This window comes from Marmota monax, unplaced genomic scaffold, assembly GCF_021218885.2.
Source record: "Marmota monax isolate L192 unplaced genomic scaffold, Marmota_monax_Labrador192_F-V1.1 WCK01_AAM20220418_F8-fsc00007, whole genome shotgun sequence".
Classification (NCBI taxonomy): domain Eukaryota; kingdom Metazoa; phylum Chordata; class Mammalia; order Rodentia; family Sciuridae; genus Marmota; species Marmota monax.
Genome location: NW_026692781.1, coordinates 28,262,828 through 28,284,363, shown reverse-complemented (window position 1 = coordinate 28,284,363; position 21,536 = coordinate 28,262,828). Strand labels below are relative to the sequence as shown.

The 21,536-nt window shown below is 33.8% G+C and overlaps 1 protein-coding gene across 2 annotated transcripts in view; it reads left to right on the top strand.

Moving 5' to 3' along the window:
- Dnah7 (dynein axonemal heavy chain 7) overlaps positions 1-21,536 on the top strand; it is a 345,957-nt gene that overhangs the window by 41,769 nt on the left and 282,652 nt on the right. For both annotated transcript variants that reach the window (XM_046447272.2, XM_046447271.2), the window contains exon 10: positions 10,018-10,137. In XM_046447272.2, coding sequence (XP_046303228.1) covers positions 10,018-10,137 — 120 coding nt within the window. The remainder of the gene's footprint in view (positions 1-10,017; positions 10,138-21,536) is intronic.

Sequence of the window (21,536 nt, the reverse complement as noted above, 5' to 3'; positions counted from 1 at the left end):
AAATCAGGTTTGTCAGATATGACAGTAGCTACTCCTGCTTATTTACAGTCTGCCTATTATATCAATTTCCATCTTTAATTTTAAGCCTGTGGCCATCTTGTCTGTAAGGTGAGTCTCTTGAAAACCACATATAGTTGGGTCTTGTTTTTTTAATTTATTCTGCCATCCTATGCCTTATAATTAGAGACTTGAGAATACTTATATTAAATGTTCTTATTAATTCCTACCATTTTGATTTTTTTCTAATATTTAATTTGGTCCTGTTTCCCATTTGCTTAACTCATAAAATCATATTCATTCATTTGTGAACTTGTTTTTATTTGTTCTGTTTGAAGTATTTCTTGAATTTTTTTCCATAGTGCTAGCTTAGTAGTTGTAAATTCTTTTTTAAAAAACATTTTTTGTAGTTATATATGAACAGAATGCCTTTATTTATTTTTATGTGGTGCTAAGTATTGAACCTAGTACCTTGCACATGCTAGGCAAGCGCTCTGCCACTAAAATACAACCCTGGCCCAGTAGTTGTAAATTCTTTTAATTCCTGTTTACATTGGAAGGTTTTTACTTATTCTTGGATTCTGAAGGATAGATTATCTGGATTTAGCAATCTTGGTTAATAGTTCATTTCTTTCAGGGCTTTTAACACATTATTCCAAGCCCCCTTGAATTTTAGAGTTTGTGCAGAGAAAACAGAAGTAATTCCAATTGGCTTGCCTCTAAATGTGACCTTCATTTTTTCTCTTGAGGCTTTTAAAATTCTATCCTTCTTCTGTATATCAGGTATTTCAATTATAATGTGTTTTGGAGAGGTTCTTTTTTGATCATGTCTGTTTGGTGTTCTGAATGCATCTTCTATCTGGATGTCCATCTCTTGTTTTCTAGGTTTGGAAAATTTTCTGTTATTATTTCCCTGAAGAGTGTATATATATATATATATATATATATATATATATATATATATATATATATATATATATATGCTATTAGCCTTTATCTTACAACTCTCTCCAATTATAGTGATTCTTAAATTTGGAATCTTAATGTTGTCACAGAACTCTTGTATATTCTGATCATGGTTACTTATTTTCTGTTCAAGGCTGGCCACTGCCTTCCAGCTCTGAGATTCAGTCTTTGGCATTGTCTACTCTTTTAGGGAGCCTTTCAAGTGAACATTTTATTTGATTTATGATGTCTTTTTTTCACAATATTTGTCAAGAATATTTCACAATATTCTTTTTCAACATCTCTACCTCCTCATTGTGTTTCAAATTCATATCCTGCACTGTGTTCCTTAATTCACTCAGTTGTTTTTCTGTGTTCTGTTAGAATTCACTGATTATTTTATAATCATTATTTTGAATTCTTTACCTGATATTTCATCTACTTCAATATCTTTAAAGTCAGTTGCTGGTGAATTATGAATTTTAGGAGACATTTTGTTACCTTGTGTTTTCATATCTCTTGTTTCCTATATTGAATTTTATTCATCTGCTGGGATGTTTTTCTTTTCCACTCTTATGTGTGGGACCTTTTAGGGCACAGGCTTTTTGTTTTTTTTTTTTTTACCAAAGTGTTCTAGAGTCATGTAGATTGAGACCCATTGTAGTTGTAGTCTCTACAGCCTTTGTGTTGATTTTGTCTGTTTTTGCTGTAGTAGTGGATATCCATGGGTAGGACTTGACAGCACCCCCTAGCTATTCTTCCTTGGGGTCTGGTTGTCAGTTGGGATTTTTATTTCTTTCTTCTATTCTTTGTATTAAAGTATTGCTGAAGTTTGACTGGTTATTTTGTGTGTGGATCAAGATGAGTTGTCTTTTGACTGCATTTAGTTCAGCAGCAGTGTGTCTATCTTGTTAACTTGTAGTGTCCCTGTAGATTCCCAGTACCTCACAGAAAAGGGGGAAATGAAGAATAACAACAACCAAAGCAAACAGTATACAGCATTAAATAAGGATACAGTGCCTACTGTGTCATCTACAACAACAATACTAATTACCACAAAAACAGGAACAGCGGAGTCAGCAATTGCCAACAGCAAGAACAATACATAGCTGTGAACTAGGTCTGATGTTAATTAGTAGTTGTCTACTGTGTCTTCCACAGTACTAAAAACTGCAATCATGTGAATGGTGGGATATGGAGTTATATAAACCAAATAGTTAGAAAAGATGGTAAAAATTCAGTTCATTAAGTGAAAAGATAATGTGATATGAAGGTAAAAGAAAGTTTAGAATGTTCAAAACATGAATAGAGAATGCAGAAGAGATGTGGCAAGTAATAGCTATAAAGAAGGAGAAAAAATAGAAAAAACAAAGTAAAGGGAGAGAGGAGAGAACAAGAGAAGTTGGCTGTACAGAAGAAATAAGCAAGCAAAAACCAAACCAAATCAAAATAAACAGACCAAAATACTCAAACCCTCAAAAGACAAGGAAAATAACTATTACCAAAAAAAATCTAAAAATAAGAAGATATGTACATGTATGTAAATGTTTGTTTATTTGTGTGTGTGTGTGTGTGTGTGTGTGTGTGTATATATATATATATATATAGAGAGAGAGAGAGAGAGAGAGAGAGAAAATACATATATATTCTCCACAAACAAATCAGTGCAGCAAGAACGCATACATGCCAAAATAAAAATGGAAAAGAAATAAGAACAATGATTTTTTTTAATATTTATTTTTTAGTTTTCGGTGGACACAACATCTTTATTTTATTTTTTATGTGGTGCTGAGGATCGAACCCAGCGCCACGTGCATGCCAAGCGAGCGTGCTACCACTTGAGCCACACCCCCAGCCCTAGGAACAATGATTCTTAATGAAAAATTGTCTTCACTGAGGTGGTCAAAATTGTTGATAAATGGATGGTCACTTCTACTGCCAAGTTTCTTTCTTTCCTTTTCTTGGGCTATGTACTGGGAGAGAGTGAGTGAGTGTTGGGGAAAAGATTAGGGATTGTTAACCCCTATCCCTTTTGTTTTGCTCACCAAGCTACCCACTGAATGACCTAAAGATGAATTTGGTGACATAACTCTCAGTTTTCCTACCCACCAGTATAAGATAGAATGAGAAGTACTGTAATTGGGATTTTTGTCTTGACAGACCAAATAGGTGCTCTCCCAGGAAGGGGCTGCTGAAAAATTCTAAGAGGGAAGTTCTAGTGGTTGGAACTTAGGTTTGATCAGTCCTTATGGACTTTGTTGGGTAGAATCCTTGTTGGAGAGATTAGAACATCATACCTCCAGGGTAAGACAGATGCTATACCTGCTGGGATTCTGTATCTCAGGAGCCTTCCTAGAATTCTATTTCTGGGGCAGGACAGTCAATTCTCCACAGATCTCATACACTCTGTTGCCCAAGAATACTGTCTTCCCAGGTTTAGACCCTATTCACTCTGCCTGATCAGTTAGTTTCCTCATCCTCTTCAGCTGGTCTTGTGAGCCACCAGAATCAAAGGGAGAGTGAGTTGCACTCCCCTTTGCATTTCTGACTTGAATACCCTTGGGCACAATCTTCTCTGTGTCCATTTACTCATCTGCTGGGTACACTGTAGGTCAAGATAGGTGCTTTCTAGGACAGTATGGCAATGTTTGCTACAATTTGAGCTTCTACAGCAAGTTGTGGCATAGCCTCCTCAAGACGGCTCCTGGCTCTCCAGGAGTTATGAGAAACATAACTTTTCAAACACCAGTTCTCTGTGGAGCCTCTGGATCAGCTAAGTTCAGGCTGCTTTTCTAATCTAACAGGATTTTTTTTAATCACAAATTTATCTGCTGTGTGTCTCTGTTTGTATTACTTTTCCCTCTGCAGTGAACCAGCACTTCTGTTGCCGCTAATTGGCTCCAATCTACTCTTTCATGTTTTTGTTCAGTTCACCCAAATTTCTGAGTCTCTGAGACTCTTCCTGTTTGATATTGAGTTTCAGTGAATTCCTTCTTTCATCCACCTTATTGAGAATTAGTGCTCTTGCTGCTTGAATCCTTAGGCATGGAGCAACTGAAAGCATAGCCTTCTTCTAATACATCATCTTCATCTCCCTAATTTTCTTGTACAGATGCATATGTAATTTTATATAAATATATAAATGTAATCATACAATCTTCTTAAGTACAGTCTTTCTTTATTTTGCTTGATTCTTATCTACCTTTCTTTTCCTTAGCTTGCCTGTCTTTCTATGAACCCAACCAAAAGATGCATGATATCAGTTAAGTGGATATTTTCAATGTTTTATGCTCATATAACTACATGCATTTGAATTACCACATACATATACATAGATACCTAGCAGAAATATACAAACATGTACCACTGTATTTTGCAGAAATCCCTATGACTAGACTGGTATAGATGCAGTTTATTCAAAGACATACAATTTTTCATAGTATAAATGAATCATCATTTTTCTCATCTTTACCTCCTTCAAAGATAATTCATTTTGCTTTTAGTTTCTCCTATTATGACCAATGCATTAGGAAACAGCCTTGTGTGCATGTTCTTATTTATTGGTACTTTTTCTTTCCATGGGATAGATTTCTGAAGGTGGGATTGATTGCTGGATCAATGCATTTTTGTGTTTTCATTTTAGTAGATGTTGCTAGTTCTTTCCAGGAATATTTGATACTTTACATTTGTGTCAATAGGAAAGGAAAATTTCTTTCTCCAAAACACTAGCTATGTGTACCATAGTATTTGTTTAATCAATCAATTTGTTTTTCATTGTTATTTCTGTTTGCATTTGTTGGGCTACTAGGGAATTTGAGCATTTTTTTTGTATTTTTTTGTGTTATTTGTATATTTTTGATTGTGAATTTCCTGTTTATATCTTTTTTCTATTTTCCTCTTGAGTTCTTTGTCTTTTCTTATCAATTTATGACCTCTTAGTATACTAGAGGCTTTAATTTCGTGCCTGTTACCTGAAACAAATAAAATTACTACTAAAACTCAGATGTAAAATATATACATTGACTGTTATGTAGAATTTTTAAAATTTAACTTTATTGGTACATTATAATTATACATAATTGTCATATTCATTATGCCATTTTCATACATGCACAGAACATATTTTGATCAATCTTATTCCTCTGTACCTTCCTTTTCACTGCCCTCCTCACCCCCATGCCCGTGATCCCCTTGCTTTAATCTACTGGTCTCCCTTCTATCATCATTATTATTTTAATTAGTGCATTATAACTATATATAAATACAGGATTCATTATGGCATACTCATATATGGATATAGCAAAAGTTGGCAGATTTCATCCCCAGTATTTCTTCATGTTCTCCCTTTATTCCTTCCTCTCTACCCCTTGTTTGACTCTATTGGTCTCTTCTATTTTTGTGGGATTCTTTTTGTAAAATTCCTTTTACGATGAACATTTTTCCCCATATTTGTTGACCATTTGTATTTCTTTTTTTAATTGATTTTATTTTTTTAAATACATGACAGCGGAATGCATTACAATTCTTAATACACATATAGGGCACAATTTTTCATATCTTTGTATATAAAGTATGTTCACGCCAATTCATGTCTTCATACATGTACTTTTTTGTTTTTTAAATTTTTTTGCATTACAATTCTTATTACACATATATACCACAATTTTTTCATATATCTGTTTGTATATAAAGTATGTTGACACCCAATTCGAGTCTTCATACATGTACTTTGGATAATGATGTCCATCACATTCCACCATCCTTGCTAATATTCTGCCTCCTTCCTTTCCCTCCCACCCTTCTTCTCTATCTAGAATTCATCTAATCCTCCCATGCTCCCCTTCCCTACCCCTCTCTGAGTCAGCCTCCTTATATCAGATAAAACATTTGGCATTTGTTTTATTGGGACTGGCTAACTTCACTTAGCATTATCTTCACCAGTGCCATCCATTTACCTGCAAATGCCATGATTTTATTTTCTTTTAATGCTAAGTAAAATTCCATTGTGTATATAGGAGACATTTTTTTAATCCATTCATCTACTAAAGGGCATCTAGGTTAGCTCCACAATTTAGCTATTGTGAATTGTGCTGCTATAAACATTGATGTGGCTGTGTCCCTGTTTTTAAAGTCTTTTGGGTATAGTCTGAGGAGAGGGATAGCTGGGTCAAATGGTGGTTCCATTCCCAGGTTTCCAAGGAATTTCCATACTGCTTTCCATATTGGATGCACCAATTTGCAGTTGTATTTCTTCTTTTGAAAAATTTATGTTAAGATCATATTCCATTTGTTGGATTATTTATATTTGGTGTTAAGTTTTTTGAATTCTTTATCTATGCTGAATATTAATTCTCTGTTAGAAGAGTAACTGACAAAATTTTTCTCCCATTCTGTAGGTTTTAGTTGGTAGAAGGCTCATTATCATAAAATTTTTAAAAAGACATAAACATTTTCTTTATGCCAACTAAGGTCAAGCTAATGCATAGTGAATAATATTCTTTTATCTGATCCTTTCTGTTGTTTTAAACCAACGGTTTAAACTATTATTACAGTGCTGTATTTTTTTTCCCTGAGAAAATAGAAACAGTGTCCGGTAGTATTTTTTTTTTTTTTTTGCATCTTCTTAATAATAGAGCTACCTGAAAAAAATAGGAAATATTATCCCCAGAGATTTCATGGGAAATTGTACTGTAAAACCTTTCAATCTCAAAACATTACAGATGGAGCTTGTGCCTAGAATTCTTTCTCAAATCAAATACTAAGGAACTAAGGAAATTTCTTCTCATGGCTATGAGGCAAAGTAAATTCCAGAGCTCCTTCTGAGCAGCTACTTCTTATTTGGTACTGTTCTACTACACACATCAGTAGCCTGATTTACAGCTACAGTTTTAAAATATAATAATGTTCAAATAGTTGACCAAGAAGATTGTGCTGTTGCATTGTTTTGTTAAGTTTATTGCATATAATGGAAAATACAAATAAATAGTAACTTAAATACTTTATCATGTATTTTATCAGGTAGAAGAAGCTTAAAAGATATACAGTCAATCCTTGCTGGATATAATATCTATTAGGGTCCTAGGCCCTGAGATTTTCCTTCTCTTTCATGACATCCATTTTCAAGGGTTCAAGTACTTGCTGCTAGTGCTCCTCATTTTACAAATCAGTAAGGAAGCAAAATATATACAGCTTGCTCTAATGGCATCAGAAACCTTGAAGGGAGTCTTCATAGAAGTTCCACATAGCACATTGCTTAAATTTCACTGGCCAGAGTTCAGGCAAGTTCTGCAAGGTTGGGAATATTGTACTACATTTTCAAAATATTTTATTTAAAATACACATAATGAGAGAAAATTTTTGTCATCTATTCTTCCAATGGAGAATTAATATGCAGATTTTATACAACAACAAAAAGCTCAACCCCCCCAAAACAAATAACCCATTAAATAAGTGGGCAAATGAATGAAACAGACACTCTCAAAAAAAAGTAGAAGTGGCCAACATGTATAAATATATAAAATGTTCAATATTTGCATTTATATAGAAATATAAAAATGTTCAACATTGTTGGCCATTAAGGAAATGCAAATCAAAACTACATTGTGATTCCATCTCACATCAGTCAATGGCAATAATCAAGAATACAAATAGCAATGAATGCTGTTGCGAATGTAAGGGAAAAAGGAACTCGTATACACAGTTGGTAGGAATGTAAATTAGTACAGTCACTGTGGAACTCAGTATAGATGTTCCTCAATAAACTACAAATTGAACTACCATATGACCCATTTGTACCACTTCTTGATATTTATCCAAAAGAATTAAAGTTAGCATATTTTAGAGATGTATGTATAATCATTGTTTATCTCAGCACAATTCACAATAGCCATGTATGGAATCAGCCCACATATCTGTCAATAGGAAAATGGATGAATAAAATGTTTATCCATCTACCAACCTACCTACCTACCTATCTATCTATCATGGGTTTTATTCAGCCATAAAAAAGAACAAGATTATGTCATTTGTTAGGAAAAATGGATGAATCTGAAGACCATCATATTAACTGAAATAAATAAGATTCAGAAAAACAAGTTTCATATGTTTTCTCTCAAATAGGGAAAGATAAAGAAAATAAAAGATGTCATGAAAGTAGAAGAGAGAGTGTTGAGGTACAGAAAGGACAGAAGTTGGAGGCAGAAGGAGAAGATAAGGGGTGGTAATGGGGAGTAAAACTAATCAAATTATGTTATGCACATGTACAAATATGCCACAATGAAACTCGCCATTCTGTGTAATTAATATGCATCAATAAAAAATCAATGAAAACATTAAATAGTGCAATTGTCTAGAATAACACACTAGAAAGTTTCTCTGGCAATGGTTCCCTGTTTATGCCTAATGTATTGTCAATGTCCTGTACTAACTGCATCTTAATTTGAGATGAATTTGTAGCTTGTGAGAGAAAGTTTGCAATATGTTTTGTTTACTAATCAGTATTTTAGTCTTTACATAAAATTTAAGTGTGATTTTTTTTTGAGTTAGTGTTTTAATAACTTGTCCAGGCTGGCCTCACTCAAATTCATTATCCTTCTTTCTTAGCCTCCTTTGTAGCTAGGATTATAGGCACATACCAGCATGCCCAGCTTAAATGTGGTGACTTTTTTTTTCCCAGCTTTTGTTTCTGTTTTTGATACTGGATAAAACGCAGGACCTCATTCATGCTCGACAAGCACTCTACCACTGAGGGACATCCCCAGACATTTTCTAATTTTTATTTTGAGTCTGGAACTCCCTAAATTGCCCAGATTGGCCTTGAACGTGTAATTCTCCTGCCTTTTTCTTCTGAGTAACTGAAATTATGTGCCACTATGCTGAGAGCTACAGCCGAGTCGGAATGAAGCATGGCATTTTGCCAGAAGGGAGTGGTTGAGAGGTGATGCCAGCGAGCCATTGAGATGATGATGGTTAAGTTAAGCTGTGTATTCAGTTGTATATAGACCCCTGCTGTCCGCCTCCAGCTGCCCACTACTTTGGAGTTCCATTGGTTGATGGTGGAGGGAGTTCCGGTTGGTGTTTGGTGTCCCTGGAAGGGCCCGTGGGTGGCATTCTGGGGAGTTCGGAAATAAAGTTTGTTCCTGCTTGAGTGGCTCATGATTTGTGTCCAGCCAGACTGCGGCACCACTGTGCTTGGCAAAGGTGATGTTTTTAATAGTGTGTTTAGTATCTTCCAGAGAACATAAAAATTACTCACTCATATGGAAATGAAACAGCAATCAAGGGAAGAGCTCTGGATGAATAACACAATGATACTAATAGCTAATATTGGTCTTTCATTTTGTTTAATAGGCCAGAGAAAAATTTTAAATGAGTAAACTATGTACATAATGAAGATACATATCATTGCAGTGAGAAAAAAAGGAATGCATTGAAAACTGTAGCAAGTTGTGTGTTAGAGAAAAAAATCAGACAGGTTGAAAAGATTTTGATATGATAGATCTTTTTTATTTTAATTTTTTAAGTTGTAGATAAACACAATACCTTTATTTATTTTTATGTGGTGCTAAGGATCAAACCCAGTGCCTCACACGTGCTAAGTGAGTACTCTACCACTGAGCCACAACCTCAGCCCCAGTATAATGGATCTTAGTGAGGTGTGAGAACTTCTGTACTCTCTGGCTCTCTATTATTCAGGACTGCTTCCTTTTCAGAGAAGGTGCAAGTTTTGTTTTAGAAGTAAATCCTGTAGCATTGAACTCCTCTTTTTCTGTTATAATTGTTCCAGTTTAAAAGCAAAAGTCAGTTTAAACTATCCATCAAATCAAAGTTATTATGCTCTTCTACTTCACAGAGAAATTTCACAATATTATATTGTGTCCCTATTGAATTTTACTATATACATTACTTTTAAATTTAGAAAATATCATGTTATTGAATATTTAATTTTATGGACAATACTTTATAATGATAAAATATAGATATATGCTGTCTTTGAGAAAGGCTCAGTTAGCAAAAATGTTATGTATCAAACAAGTTTGATCTTATATTATCATGTTCTTTTTTTATCTCTTGCAGAAAATTACGTTTGGTTGATATAGAAGAATTTCACAATCTCCAGGATGCCTTAGAGCTGTCAACTTTTCAGAATATTATCATGAAACACTTGGAATCTGCCAAAGAGACTCTGTTTAAAATGTAAAGTTTTGAAATATCATATAGAAAAACATAAAAACATGTGATTGATGGGGAATTGCTTTTTAACTTCTTTTAGAAAATCCCATTTCAACTAGTTTTACATCATTTCCTTTAGAAAATTAATAGGTCTTTAATTGCCTTAGTCTATCCAGATATTCTACACTGCATAGATTGCACAGAAACTAAAATGATCATAACTGATAGTTGCTTTTTTCTAAATATCTGATTTCTGCCTCTGCTCTGAGTGTGTGTTGGAAACCATGCAGGAATAATCATGAACTAATCATTTACCAGATAATTATCTGCATCTACATGCAAAGTGCTGTGTCTCTTCCATTTTGATTTTGGATGAAGGATGCAGAAGAGTTTAAAGAATGACTCAGAAGGAAAAGTATGTTGCTTAAATGAGTTTACAATCTCAATGGAGGTTAGATTTAGATTTATCAAATGATAATCAAACAATTCCTTGGATTGTCCCTTCAATTTGGAATAACCACATATGATAATTAATGATGTTTTACTCTGGAAAACATGGGAAATAGCCTCTCTCATGAATCATATTTATAAGAAATAGACTATTAAGATTAGGACAATTTTCAAATATCACATGAAACTTATACCATAGTGTCATTATTTCCAAAAGTTTCTTAGAAAGGTGAGTTGATCATTTTTAAATTAACTTTTTAAAATGTTACTTTGGAAGAACTTTAACCTATTATTTTATATTATATTTATTTAAAATAGAGGAGAGGTGAAAAATAAAACTGCATAATTAGTTGCAGAGAAGAAAATGCCCTCTTAAGAATGTGATGCAAGTAAGTTATCTTAATCTATGACTGCAGGGTTATACCCTAGAAATACATTATCACTGTAAATTTTAGTAAAATGCATGTCAAAGTACAGAGGAGAGTGCAAACCCATACTGAATAATTGTTTCTGTGAAATGTAGATTGATTAGCTTTATCTCTTGATGCTTCCTGATTGATTCTAGGGGAAGAACTCTCTGACCACACTTTAGTGAGCCAGAATGGGTTTATCATGGCTAAAAGGCAGAACATCAGCTCACAGTGGAGACACAGTGAGCAAATAATTAATTATGACATCTACACCAAACCCAAAGGAATTTTCTTAGTCCTTATCTTTCACTTCTACTCAGCAGTTGCCATAGGTGGTTACACAGTTTTCTGGAACTATGTGTTTTCCTGTGCGCTTATCTGTTCTTCTCCACTGTCTCATTTTTCTATCAACTTAATCTCATTATCTCCTAAAAGTCCCCAGGTCCTTTTTCTTTTTTCTTTTTTTTTTGTTCTCTCTCTTATTTATATTCTTTTGACAATTTCATCCTTCTCAGCTGTCTAAAGATCTTGTTTTCTGAGCTCTTGGTCCTTCTTAATAATTTTATACTGAATATCTCAATTGAATATCATGTCAGTACCTGAATCTCAGCATGTTCATAACAATGCTTATCCTCTTTCTTCCAAACCTATTCTTCCTCCTCTGGATCATTCCTAGGGAAACTTGAAAATCTTGTGACTTTTTTTTTTTTTTTTTGATCTCTTTTGCTGATTGTCTTTACCCTTACCACCTTCTCCCTACCCCAGCAACGTCCTATTTTTAAATTCTTTCTATTTTTAAATTTTCCTATTTTTAAATTTTTAATTTTTTTTCTTTATTTGTTCTTTTTAGTTACATGTGACAGTAGTATGTATTTTGACATATCATACATACATTGAATATAACTTCCCATTATTGTTGGTTATACATGATGTGGAGTTACCATAGTCATGTATTTATATATGAACATAAGAAAGTTATGTCTGATTCATTCTACAGTCTTTCCTACTTCCATCTCCCCTTTTTTCCCTCTACTCCACCCTGTCCAATCTCGTGAACCTCCCCTCATCCCTTCCCCCTCCCCCCAACCTATTGAGAGTCAGTTTCAGCATGTCAGAGAGAACATTAATCTTTGTGTTTTTTTGGAACTGGTTTATTTCACTTAGCATATGGTCCCTATTTCCATCCATTTTCTAATAAATGCTATAATTTTGTTTTTCTTTATGGCTGAGTAACATTCCATTGTGTATATATAATTCATTTTCTTTATCCATTCATCTGTTGAAGGTCACCTAGGTTAGTTCTATAGCTTAGCTATTATGAATTGAGCTACTATGAACATTGACGTGGATGTGTCTCTATAGTATACTGATTTTAAGTCCTTTGGCTATATATGCCAAGGAGTGGGATAACTGGTTCTATTCCAAGTTTTTCGAGAAATCTCCATACTGCTTTTCAGAATGGTTACATAAATTTGTAGTCCCACGAGCAACATATGAGTGAACCTTTCCCCCCCACATTCTCGCCAACATTTATTGTTACTTGTATTCTTGATAATTGCCATTCTTCCTGGAGTGAGATGATATCTCAGTGTAGTTTTAATTTGCATTTTCTAAGTGCTAAATCCTACCCATGTCCTGTCTGGGTGGTGGGAATGGGGTTCCCCTTGGCAGAATGGGTTGGCTGAGAAATAAAAGCTAAGAGAAGTAAAATGACAAAAGCAAAACAAAACAGAACAAAAACACAGAACACAGAAAGTAGTTTCAAAAGCAGGTGTAGGATGGACAAGCTGATCAGATGGATTGAGCTCTGGCCAAATAGAGCCTGCGCCTGCTCTATTTAGATTGGGAAACATCAAAGACATTCTATAGAATGTTCTTTTCCAAAAAAGGTTAAAGTTGGGCTGTTTAGTTCCTAACAAGTTATGCCCATCTTCCCAGCTACTATGAGAAATCTTTCTAGCAGAGTGGAGAGAAGGATCATGTGCATTGAGCCATCTATTGAGGTGGGACAGCCATGGAAAGTTCCCAATGCCAGACCTATTTCCCCCTGGCTTCCATGCTGAGAGAAGATCCACGTGTATTTCAGAGATGGCTCCTTGCAGCTAGAGATATTGAACATTTTTTCATATATTGGTTGATGGCTCATATTTCTTCTTCTGTGAAGTGTCTGGTCAGTTCCTTTGCCCATTTATTGACTGGGTTGGATTTTTTTGTTGTTAAGTTTTTTGAGTTCTTTGCATATTCTGGGGATTAATGTTCTACCTGAGGTGCAGTTGACAATGATTTTCCCCCATTCTGTAGGCTCTCATTTCAGGTTCTTTATTGTTTCCTTTGCCGTGAAGAAGCATTTTAGTTTGATGATATTATTTATTGATTCTTGACTTCTTACACTATAGGAGTCTTATTGAGAAAGTCTGTCCCTAAGCCAACATGATGGAGAGATTTGGGCTTACTTTTTCTTTTAATGGGTACAGAGTCTATGGTCTAATGCCTAGGTCCTTGATTTGAGTTTTTTGCAGGGTGAGAGATAGGGGTCTAATTTCATTTTGTTATGTATTGATTTCCAGCTTTCCCAGCACCATTTGTTGAAGAGGCTGTCTTTTCTCCAGTGTATGTTTTATATGTAATTTGCCAGTATTTAATTAAGAATTTTTTGCATCTATGTTCATCAGGGATGTTGGTCTGAAGTTTTCTTTCCTTGATATGTCTTTGTCTAATTTTATTATCAGGATGATACTAGCTTCATAGAATGAGTTTAGAAGGGTTCTGTCTTTCTATTTCATGAAATAATTTGAGGAGGATTGATGTAAGTTTTTCTTTGAAGTTTTCTTTGAAGTAGAACTTGTCTGAGAATCCATCTGGTCCTGGGCTTTTCTTTCTTCATAGGTTTTTGATGGTGTCTTCAATTTCATTGCTTGGAATTGATCTGTTTTAAATTTTCTGTGTCTTCCTGATTCAATTTGTGTAGGTCATATGTCTCTAGAAATTTGTTGATGTCTTCAAGATTTTCTATTTTTTTAGAATATAAATTTTCAAAATAGTTTCTGATTATCATCTGTATTTCAGTAGTGTCTGTGATATTTCATTTTTCATAGAGATTTTCATAATTTGAGTGTTTGCTCTCTTTCTCTTCATTAGCTTGGCTAACAGTTTATCAATTTTATTTATTTTTTCAAAGAACCAATTTTATGTTTTGTCAATTTTTTGAATTTTTTAAAATTTCATTGATTTCAACTCTGATTTTAATTATTTCCTGTCTCTATTGCTTTTGGTGTTGATTTTTTCTTTTTCTAGGGCTTCGAGATATATGTAATGTTAGGTGTTTTGTTTGCTGACTTTCTTTTCTTTTTAAAAATATTTATTATATATGACAGCAGAAGACTTTCCATTCTTTTGATGAATAAGCTCAATGCAATGAACTTTCCTCTTAGCACTGCCTTCACAGTGTCCCAGAGATTTTGATAAGTTGTGTCATAATTCTCATTTACCTCTAATTGTTTCCATTTCATCTCTGATTTATTCTGCTATCCATTGGTCATTCAATAGTGTACTATTTAGTTTCCAAGTGTTAGAGTAGCTTCTGTTTTTTATTTTATCATTGATTTATAATTTTATTCCATTATGATCTGATAGAATGTGAGGTATTATCTCTATTTTTTTTTTGTATTTCCTAAGAGTTGCTTTGTGACCTAAGATATAGTCTGTTTTAGAGAAGGATCTATGTACTGCTGAGAAGAAAGTGTATTTAGTCATTGATGAATGAAATATTCTATATATGTCTGTTGAGTCTAAATTACTGTCATGCAGTATGGGTTTGCCAGGCCTGTATTTTGGGTCAAACTCGGGTTTTCCAGGAATTGGCTCCTTCAGCTGTTGGCCCTGGTGCTGCAGCTGTAGAACTGTTTCTTCCTTTGTGCTCTGCACACTGCTGGGGAAGATGAGGTTTCTTTCCAATACAAGGCTATTTAGTCAGGCAGTGTCCCCGATCTCCAAACTCCATACCCAGACACACTTCAGTCCTCCCAAAAATGCAGGTTTCTTTAATTCCCTTATTCCTCCACAGAGGGACTGCTCTGGTTGGAGCATGGCTGTGGTACTGGAGATTTCTGCCTTATTTTATTATATCCAACTTCCTGAGTCCCCAATATGCTTTGAATGTCCAGTATTAAATTCCAGTAAAGTTACGCCCCCATTTTTTGTTCATTCACCCACCTTGTTGAAAAGCTGCCTGTTTGATTTCTTGGTTTTATGCCACGGAGCAGCCAAGAAAGCAACCTGCTCTATTCTGCCATCTTGAAACCTCCTTTCCTACTTTTTTTTTTTTTTAACAAGTAAGATATATTTCACTTACCATAAAATGTGTACTGTCTGTGGTTTATGTATATTCACAAAGTGTGAATATAACCACTAAATCCAGAATGCTTTCCTCACCCCAAAAGAAGCTCTGTATCTTTTGCAATTCTTCCCTCTATAAGTACCTGGTAATCACAATATACTTATTGTCCATATGGATTTCCCTGTTCTGGGGATTTCATCTAAGTGAAATGATACAATATGTGGCCATTTATTTCTGGTTTCTTATATGTAATACATTTTCAAGTTTCATCCATGGTATAAAGCATGTCTCAATACTTCATTTCTTCTCATGGCCAAATAATACTACATTGTACAGATAAACCTCATTTTGTTTATCTATTCATCAATTGGTAGACATTGGGTGGTTTTCACTTTTTGATTATTTTGAATAATGCTTCTATGAACAATCATTTTGTATAAACATGTTTTTTCTGTTCTCTTGTGTACATACCTAGGAGTGGAATTGCTGGTTATATATGGTAATTCTATATATAATGTGTCTGTTGAGTCTAAATTATTTAAATTATTTTAACTTTTTCAGGAACTGCCACAATGTTTTCCAAAAGGACTGTAAGATTTTACATTCTTACCAGCAATGTATGAGAGTTCTGATTTCTCCACATTTTTGCCAATACATGTTGTTTATCTTTCCGATTATAACCATTGTGGAGGGTGTGTCAGTAGTATCTCACTGTGGTTTTGATTTGCATTTCTTAATGACTAATTAAGTCGAGCACCTTTTATATGATTATTATTAATTTATTGATCTTCTATGGATAAATGTATATTCATATCCTTTACTCATTAAATATTGGGTTGTCTGAGTTTTTATTGTTGATTTTTAAGAGTTGTTTATATATTCTGAATACTAAACCCTCATTAGTTCTATGATTTGCAAATATTTTTTCCATTAACTTTCTTTTAACTTTCTTGCTAGTGAATTTAAGGTACAAATATTTTTACTTCTGAGGAAGTATAAGTTATTATTTTCTTTGGTTGCTTATGCTCTTGCTATCATATCTAAGAAATTGTTGCCTAATCCAATATTACAAAGATTTACTGGTTTACATTTTTTTTTTCCTCTAAAAGTTCCAGTTTTAGCTTTTATGTTTTAGTCTCTTTGGACCGACTTAATTTTTCTGTGTGGTATGAGGAAACGGTCCAAGTCAATTACTATTACTATTATTTTTTGGTACTGGGGATTGAACTCAGAGGCAGTCAACCACTGAGCCACATCTCCAGCCTTATTTTGTATTTTATTTTGAGGCAGGGTCTCACTGAGTTGCTTAGTGTCTCACTTTCACTGAGGCTGGCTTTGAACTTGAAATCCTCCTGCCTTGGCCTCCTAAACCACTGGGATTACAGGTGTATGCCACCATGCCTGGCCCAAGTCAATATACAGTTGTTCTAGCACTATTTGTGCAAGTCTTTTGTTCATTGAGTGGCCTTGACACCCTTGTACATAATAATTTGACCCTATATATTAGGGCTTATTTCTGGGATCTCTATACTTGCACCTTTGTTCTAATTGTGACTTTATGCCAGTACCAAGCTGTTTTGATTATTATAGCTTTGTAAGTTTTGAAGTAGTAAGTGTGAATCCTCTAATTTTGTTCTTTTTCCAGACTGTTTTGGTTGTTCTAGGTTTTTTGAATTTCCACAGGCATTTTAATATTAACTTGTCTATCTTTTTTTTTTAAAGGCCACTGACTTTTTGGTAGGGAATTCACTGAATCTGCAAATAAATTTTGGGAATATTGCCATCTTAATAATGTTGAGTCTTCCAGTCTGGGATTGGGATATGTCCATTGATTGAGTTCTTTAATTTCTTTCAACAGTGTTTTGTGATTTTTCAGCATACAAGTTTTACGATTTCTTTAGTGGGATTTTTCTAAGTGTTTTATTTTTCTTGCTATTGTAAACAGGCTTGTTTTCTTATTTTTATTTTCAAATTATTTTCTGCTATAGTATATAAAAACAGTTGCTTTTGCATATTGATCTTTCTATTCTGCAACTTGATGAACTTGTTTATTAGCTTTAACAAGTTTTTCTGTTTATTTTTGGCATGGACTATTTATGGCTTTATACAAGGTTATATCATCTTCAAATAGAGGTAGTTTTACTTCTTCCTTTTGAATCTGGATTTTTCCCCCTTTTTCTTGGCTAATTTCCCTTGCTAGATCTCCATTACAATTTTGAGTAGAAGTGGCAAGAGCAGACATTCTTGTTTTGTTCCTGATTTTAGGGGGAAAGCTTTCAATCTTTCACTATCAATTTAGCTATGTGGTTAACTTTAGCAAGCTAAGAAAGTTCTCTTTTCTTAATATCTTGATTAGTTTTTTTTTTTTTTATCATGAACTCTAGTGGTAGATTTTGTCAGCTGGCTTTTCTTCTTTTGATTAGTATGGTACAGTACATTGATTTTCATATATTGAGAGAGTCTTGCATTCCTGAAGCAAGTCCTACTTGGTCGTGTAGTATAATTTTTTTAAATATATGCTGCTGGATTAGGTATGCAGTAGTTTTCTTTTTCTTGTGACACTTCACTTATGTCTGATTTTGGTATTGGGGCAATACTTGTTTCATAGAGTGAGTTAGAAAGTTTCCCTTTCTTTTATCTTTTTTGGTTTGTGAAGAATTGGTATTAAATCATCATTATTCCTGGCATTTTAAAAACTTTTTAGGAAGATGTTTAATGATTAACTAAATCTCTTTATGTGTTATAGGTCTATTTATATTTTCTAGAACTTGTTCAAGATTTTATAGATTACCAAATTTGTTGGCATATAATTTTTCTTTATATTCCCTTATAATATTTGGTGTTTTTCTAAGGTAAGTATTAATGTCCTCTTTTTCATCCCATGCTTTAAGAATTTGAGTCTTCTCTCCTTTTTCTTGGTCAGTCTACCTATAAGTTTGTCATTTTAGTGATCTTTTCAAAGAATTCACTTTTATATTTTGTTGATATAAATATCTTTTCTATTCACTTTTATATCTTGTTGATATTTTTATTTACCAAAATTTTGTTTTCATTCTCTATTTTGTTTTCATTTAAATCATTTTTTCTCCCTTCTTGTTTTGCATTTAGTATGCTCTTCTTTTATAGCTTCTGGTGGAATTTTACTTTATTGAAATTTTTCTTGCTTTTAACATAGGTGTTTATAGCTACAAAGTTCCCTCTGATCACTGATTGTGTTACTCCCATTAGTTTTGACATATTGTATTTCATTGTTCATTCATTTTAAAGTAGTTTCTAATTTCCCTTATGATTTCCTTCTTTAACATATTGGTTATTTAGGAGTGTGTTGTCTTAATTCTACATACTAGCGAATTTCCAAGTGTCCTTCTACTATTGACTTCTAATTTTGTATTTAAATTCTTTTTATTTACTGAGATTTATATGATGACTACCAACTATTTTCTTTCAGAAGCATCTTTCATGTGTACCCCTTCATCATAATTCCCATTGCTACACTATCGGTGGGCCCTTTTCTCCTCCCAGGTAGGCTTTGCAAAATCTGAATAAATGCTCTATTCCTTTGTCTCTGGTATTTTCTTCTTTCAGGCCTGTCCTATAAATCACTGCTAGGTGTTGATAAAATAAGTCCATATTTCTTTTTATTATTTTTAAAATTTTTCCAACTATTATTACAGAATGTTCAGATGTACAAAACATCTTAAAGAATAGCATAACGAATACCGAAAATGCCCCATGTAACTCAATTTTTAATTTATTTTCCATTTATTAAAATTATAATATATTTCCTAACCTATATTTTAAGATTTTCTGCAACATAAACCCAACCTATCTTTTTCATCCTCATTTTTGAAAAGGCTTTTGCCTTGGACTATGCCTGTAGAAATAATTATACTTGATAAAACAGAATATAGCTAGTTTGTAACCATTTTTACTACTATTAAAAAAATACCTATGGATTTTTACTACCATTAAAAATATATCTATGGATTAAGTCTTATGTCTTATTCCCTTTTTAGCCAACTACTGATTTTTAAAAGACTTCTTTTTTTAATGGTCAGATGAGGATGCTAAGAAAATTGAAAAGTTGTTTAGCTACTTCCCTCTTAAACTCTATCAATTTCAGCACTGTTATGTTTACATACATAATTGTAATAATCAAATGAATGGTTAAGGAGATTAAATGGAATAAGGACCGCTTACACACCATCAGCATAATAATTATATTTATAATGCTTGATACAGCTGATTTCCAGAGACCCCTTTCTTTTTTTTTCAATTCTAATTTATTATATATGACAGCAGAATGCATTACAATTAATATTATACATATAAAACACAGTTTTTCATTTCTCTGGTTGCATATAATGTATATTCACACCATTCGTGTCTTCATACATGTACTAAGGGTAATGATATGTATCTCATACCACTGTCTTTTTTATCCCTATGCCCCCTCCCTTCCCCTCCCTCCCCTTTGCCCTATCTAGAATTTCTCTAATCCTCCCATGCTCCTCCTCCCAACCCCACTGTGAATCAACCTTCTTATATCAGAGAAAACATTTGGCATTTGGTTTTTTGGGATTGGCTAACTTCATTTAGCATTATATTCTCCAATGCCATCCATTTACCTGCAAATGCCATGATTTTATTCTCTTTTATTGCTGATTAATATTACATTGTGTATATATGCCACATTTTCTTTATCCATTCATCTACTGAGGAGCATCTAGATTGGTTCCACAGTTTAGCTACTGTGAATTGTGCTGCTATAAACATTGATGTGGCTGTGTCCCTGTAGTTGCTGTTTTTAAGTCCTTTGAGTATAGACCGAGGAGTGGGTTGGCTGGATCAAATGGTGGTTCTAACCCCAGCTTTCCAAGGAATCTCCATACTGCTTTCCATGTTGGCTGCACCAGTTTGCAGTCCCACCAGCAATGTATGAGTGTGCCTTTTCCCCCACATCCTCACCAAAACATATTGTTGTTTGTGTTCTTAATAGCTGCCATTCTGACTGGAGTGAGATGATATTTTAGAGTACTTTTCATTTGCATTTCTCGAATTGCTAGAGATGTTGAAATTTTTTCATTTATTTGTTGATTGATTGTATATCATCTTCTGAGAGGTGTATGTTCAGTTTCTTGGCCCATTTATTGACTGGGCTATTTGTTTTTTTTTTTGGTGTTTAGCTTTTTGAGTTCTTTGTATACCCTAGAGATTAGTGCTCTACCTGATGTATGAGTGGTAAAAATTGGCTCCAAGCTGTAGACTTTCTACTCACCTCACTGATTGTTTCTTTTGCTGAGAAGAAACTTTTTAGTTAAATCCATCCCATTTATTGGTTCTTGATTTTAATTCTTACACTATACGAGTCTTATTAAGGAAGTTGGGGCCTAATCCGACATGATGAAGATTTGGGCCTACTTTTTCTTCTAATAGGCACAGTGTCTCTGGTTTAATTCCTAAGTCCTTGAACCACTTTGAATTGAGTTTTGTGCATGGTGAGAGATAGGGGTTTAATTTCATTTCATTGCATATGGATTTCCAGTTTTCCTAGCACCATTTGCTGAAGAGGCAATATTTTCTCCAATGTATGTTTTTAGCACCTTTGTCTAATATAAGATAACTGTAGTTATGTGAGTTTGTCTCTGTGTTCTCTTTTCTGTACCATTGGTCTATCAGTCTATTTTGGTGCCAATACCATGATGTTTTTCTTACTATTGCCCTGTAGTATAGTTTAAAGTCTGGTATAGTGATGCCACCTGCTTCACTCTTCTTGCTAAGGATTGCTTTAGCTATTCTGGGTCTCTTATTTTTTTAAATAAATTTCATGACTGCTTTTGCTATTTCTATGAGGAATGTCATTGGGATTTTGATTGAAATTGCATTAAATCTTTATAGTGCTTTTGGTAGTATGGCCATTTTGGCAATATTAATTCTGCCTATCCAAGAGCAAGGTAGATCTTTCCATCTTCTAAGGTCTTCTTTAATTTCTTTCTTTAGCATTCTGTAGTTTTTGTTGTAGAGGTCTTTCATATCTTTCGTTAGGTTGATTCTCAAGTATTTTATTTTTTTGAGGCTATTGTAAATGTGGTAGGTTTCTTCATTTCTCTTTCAGAGGATTTTTCACTGATAAATACAGAAATGTCTTTGATTAATGGGTGTTGATTTTGTATCCTGCTATTTTGCTGAACTCATTTACTAGTTCTAGAGGTTTTCCAGTGGAATTC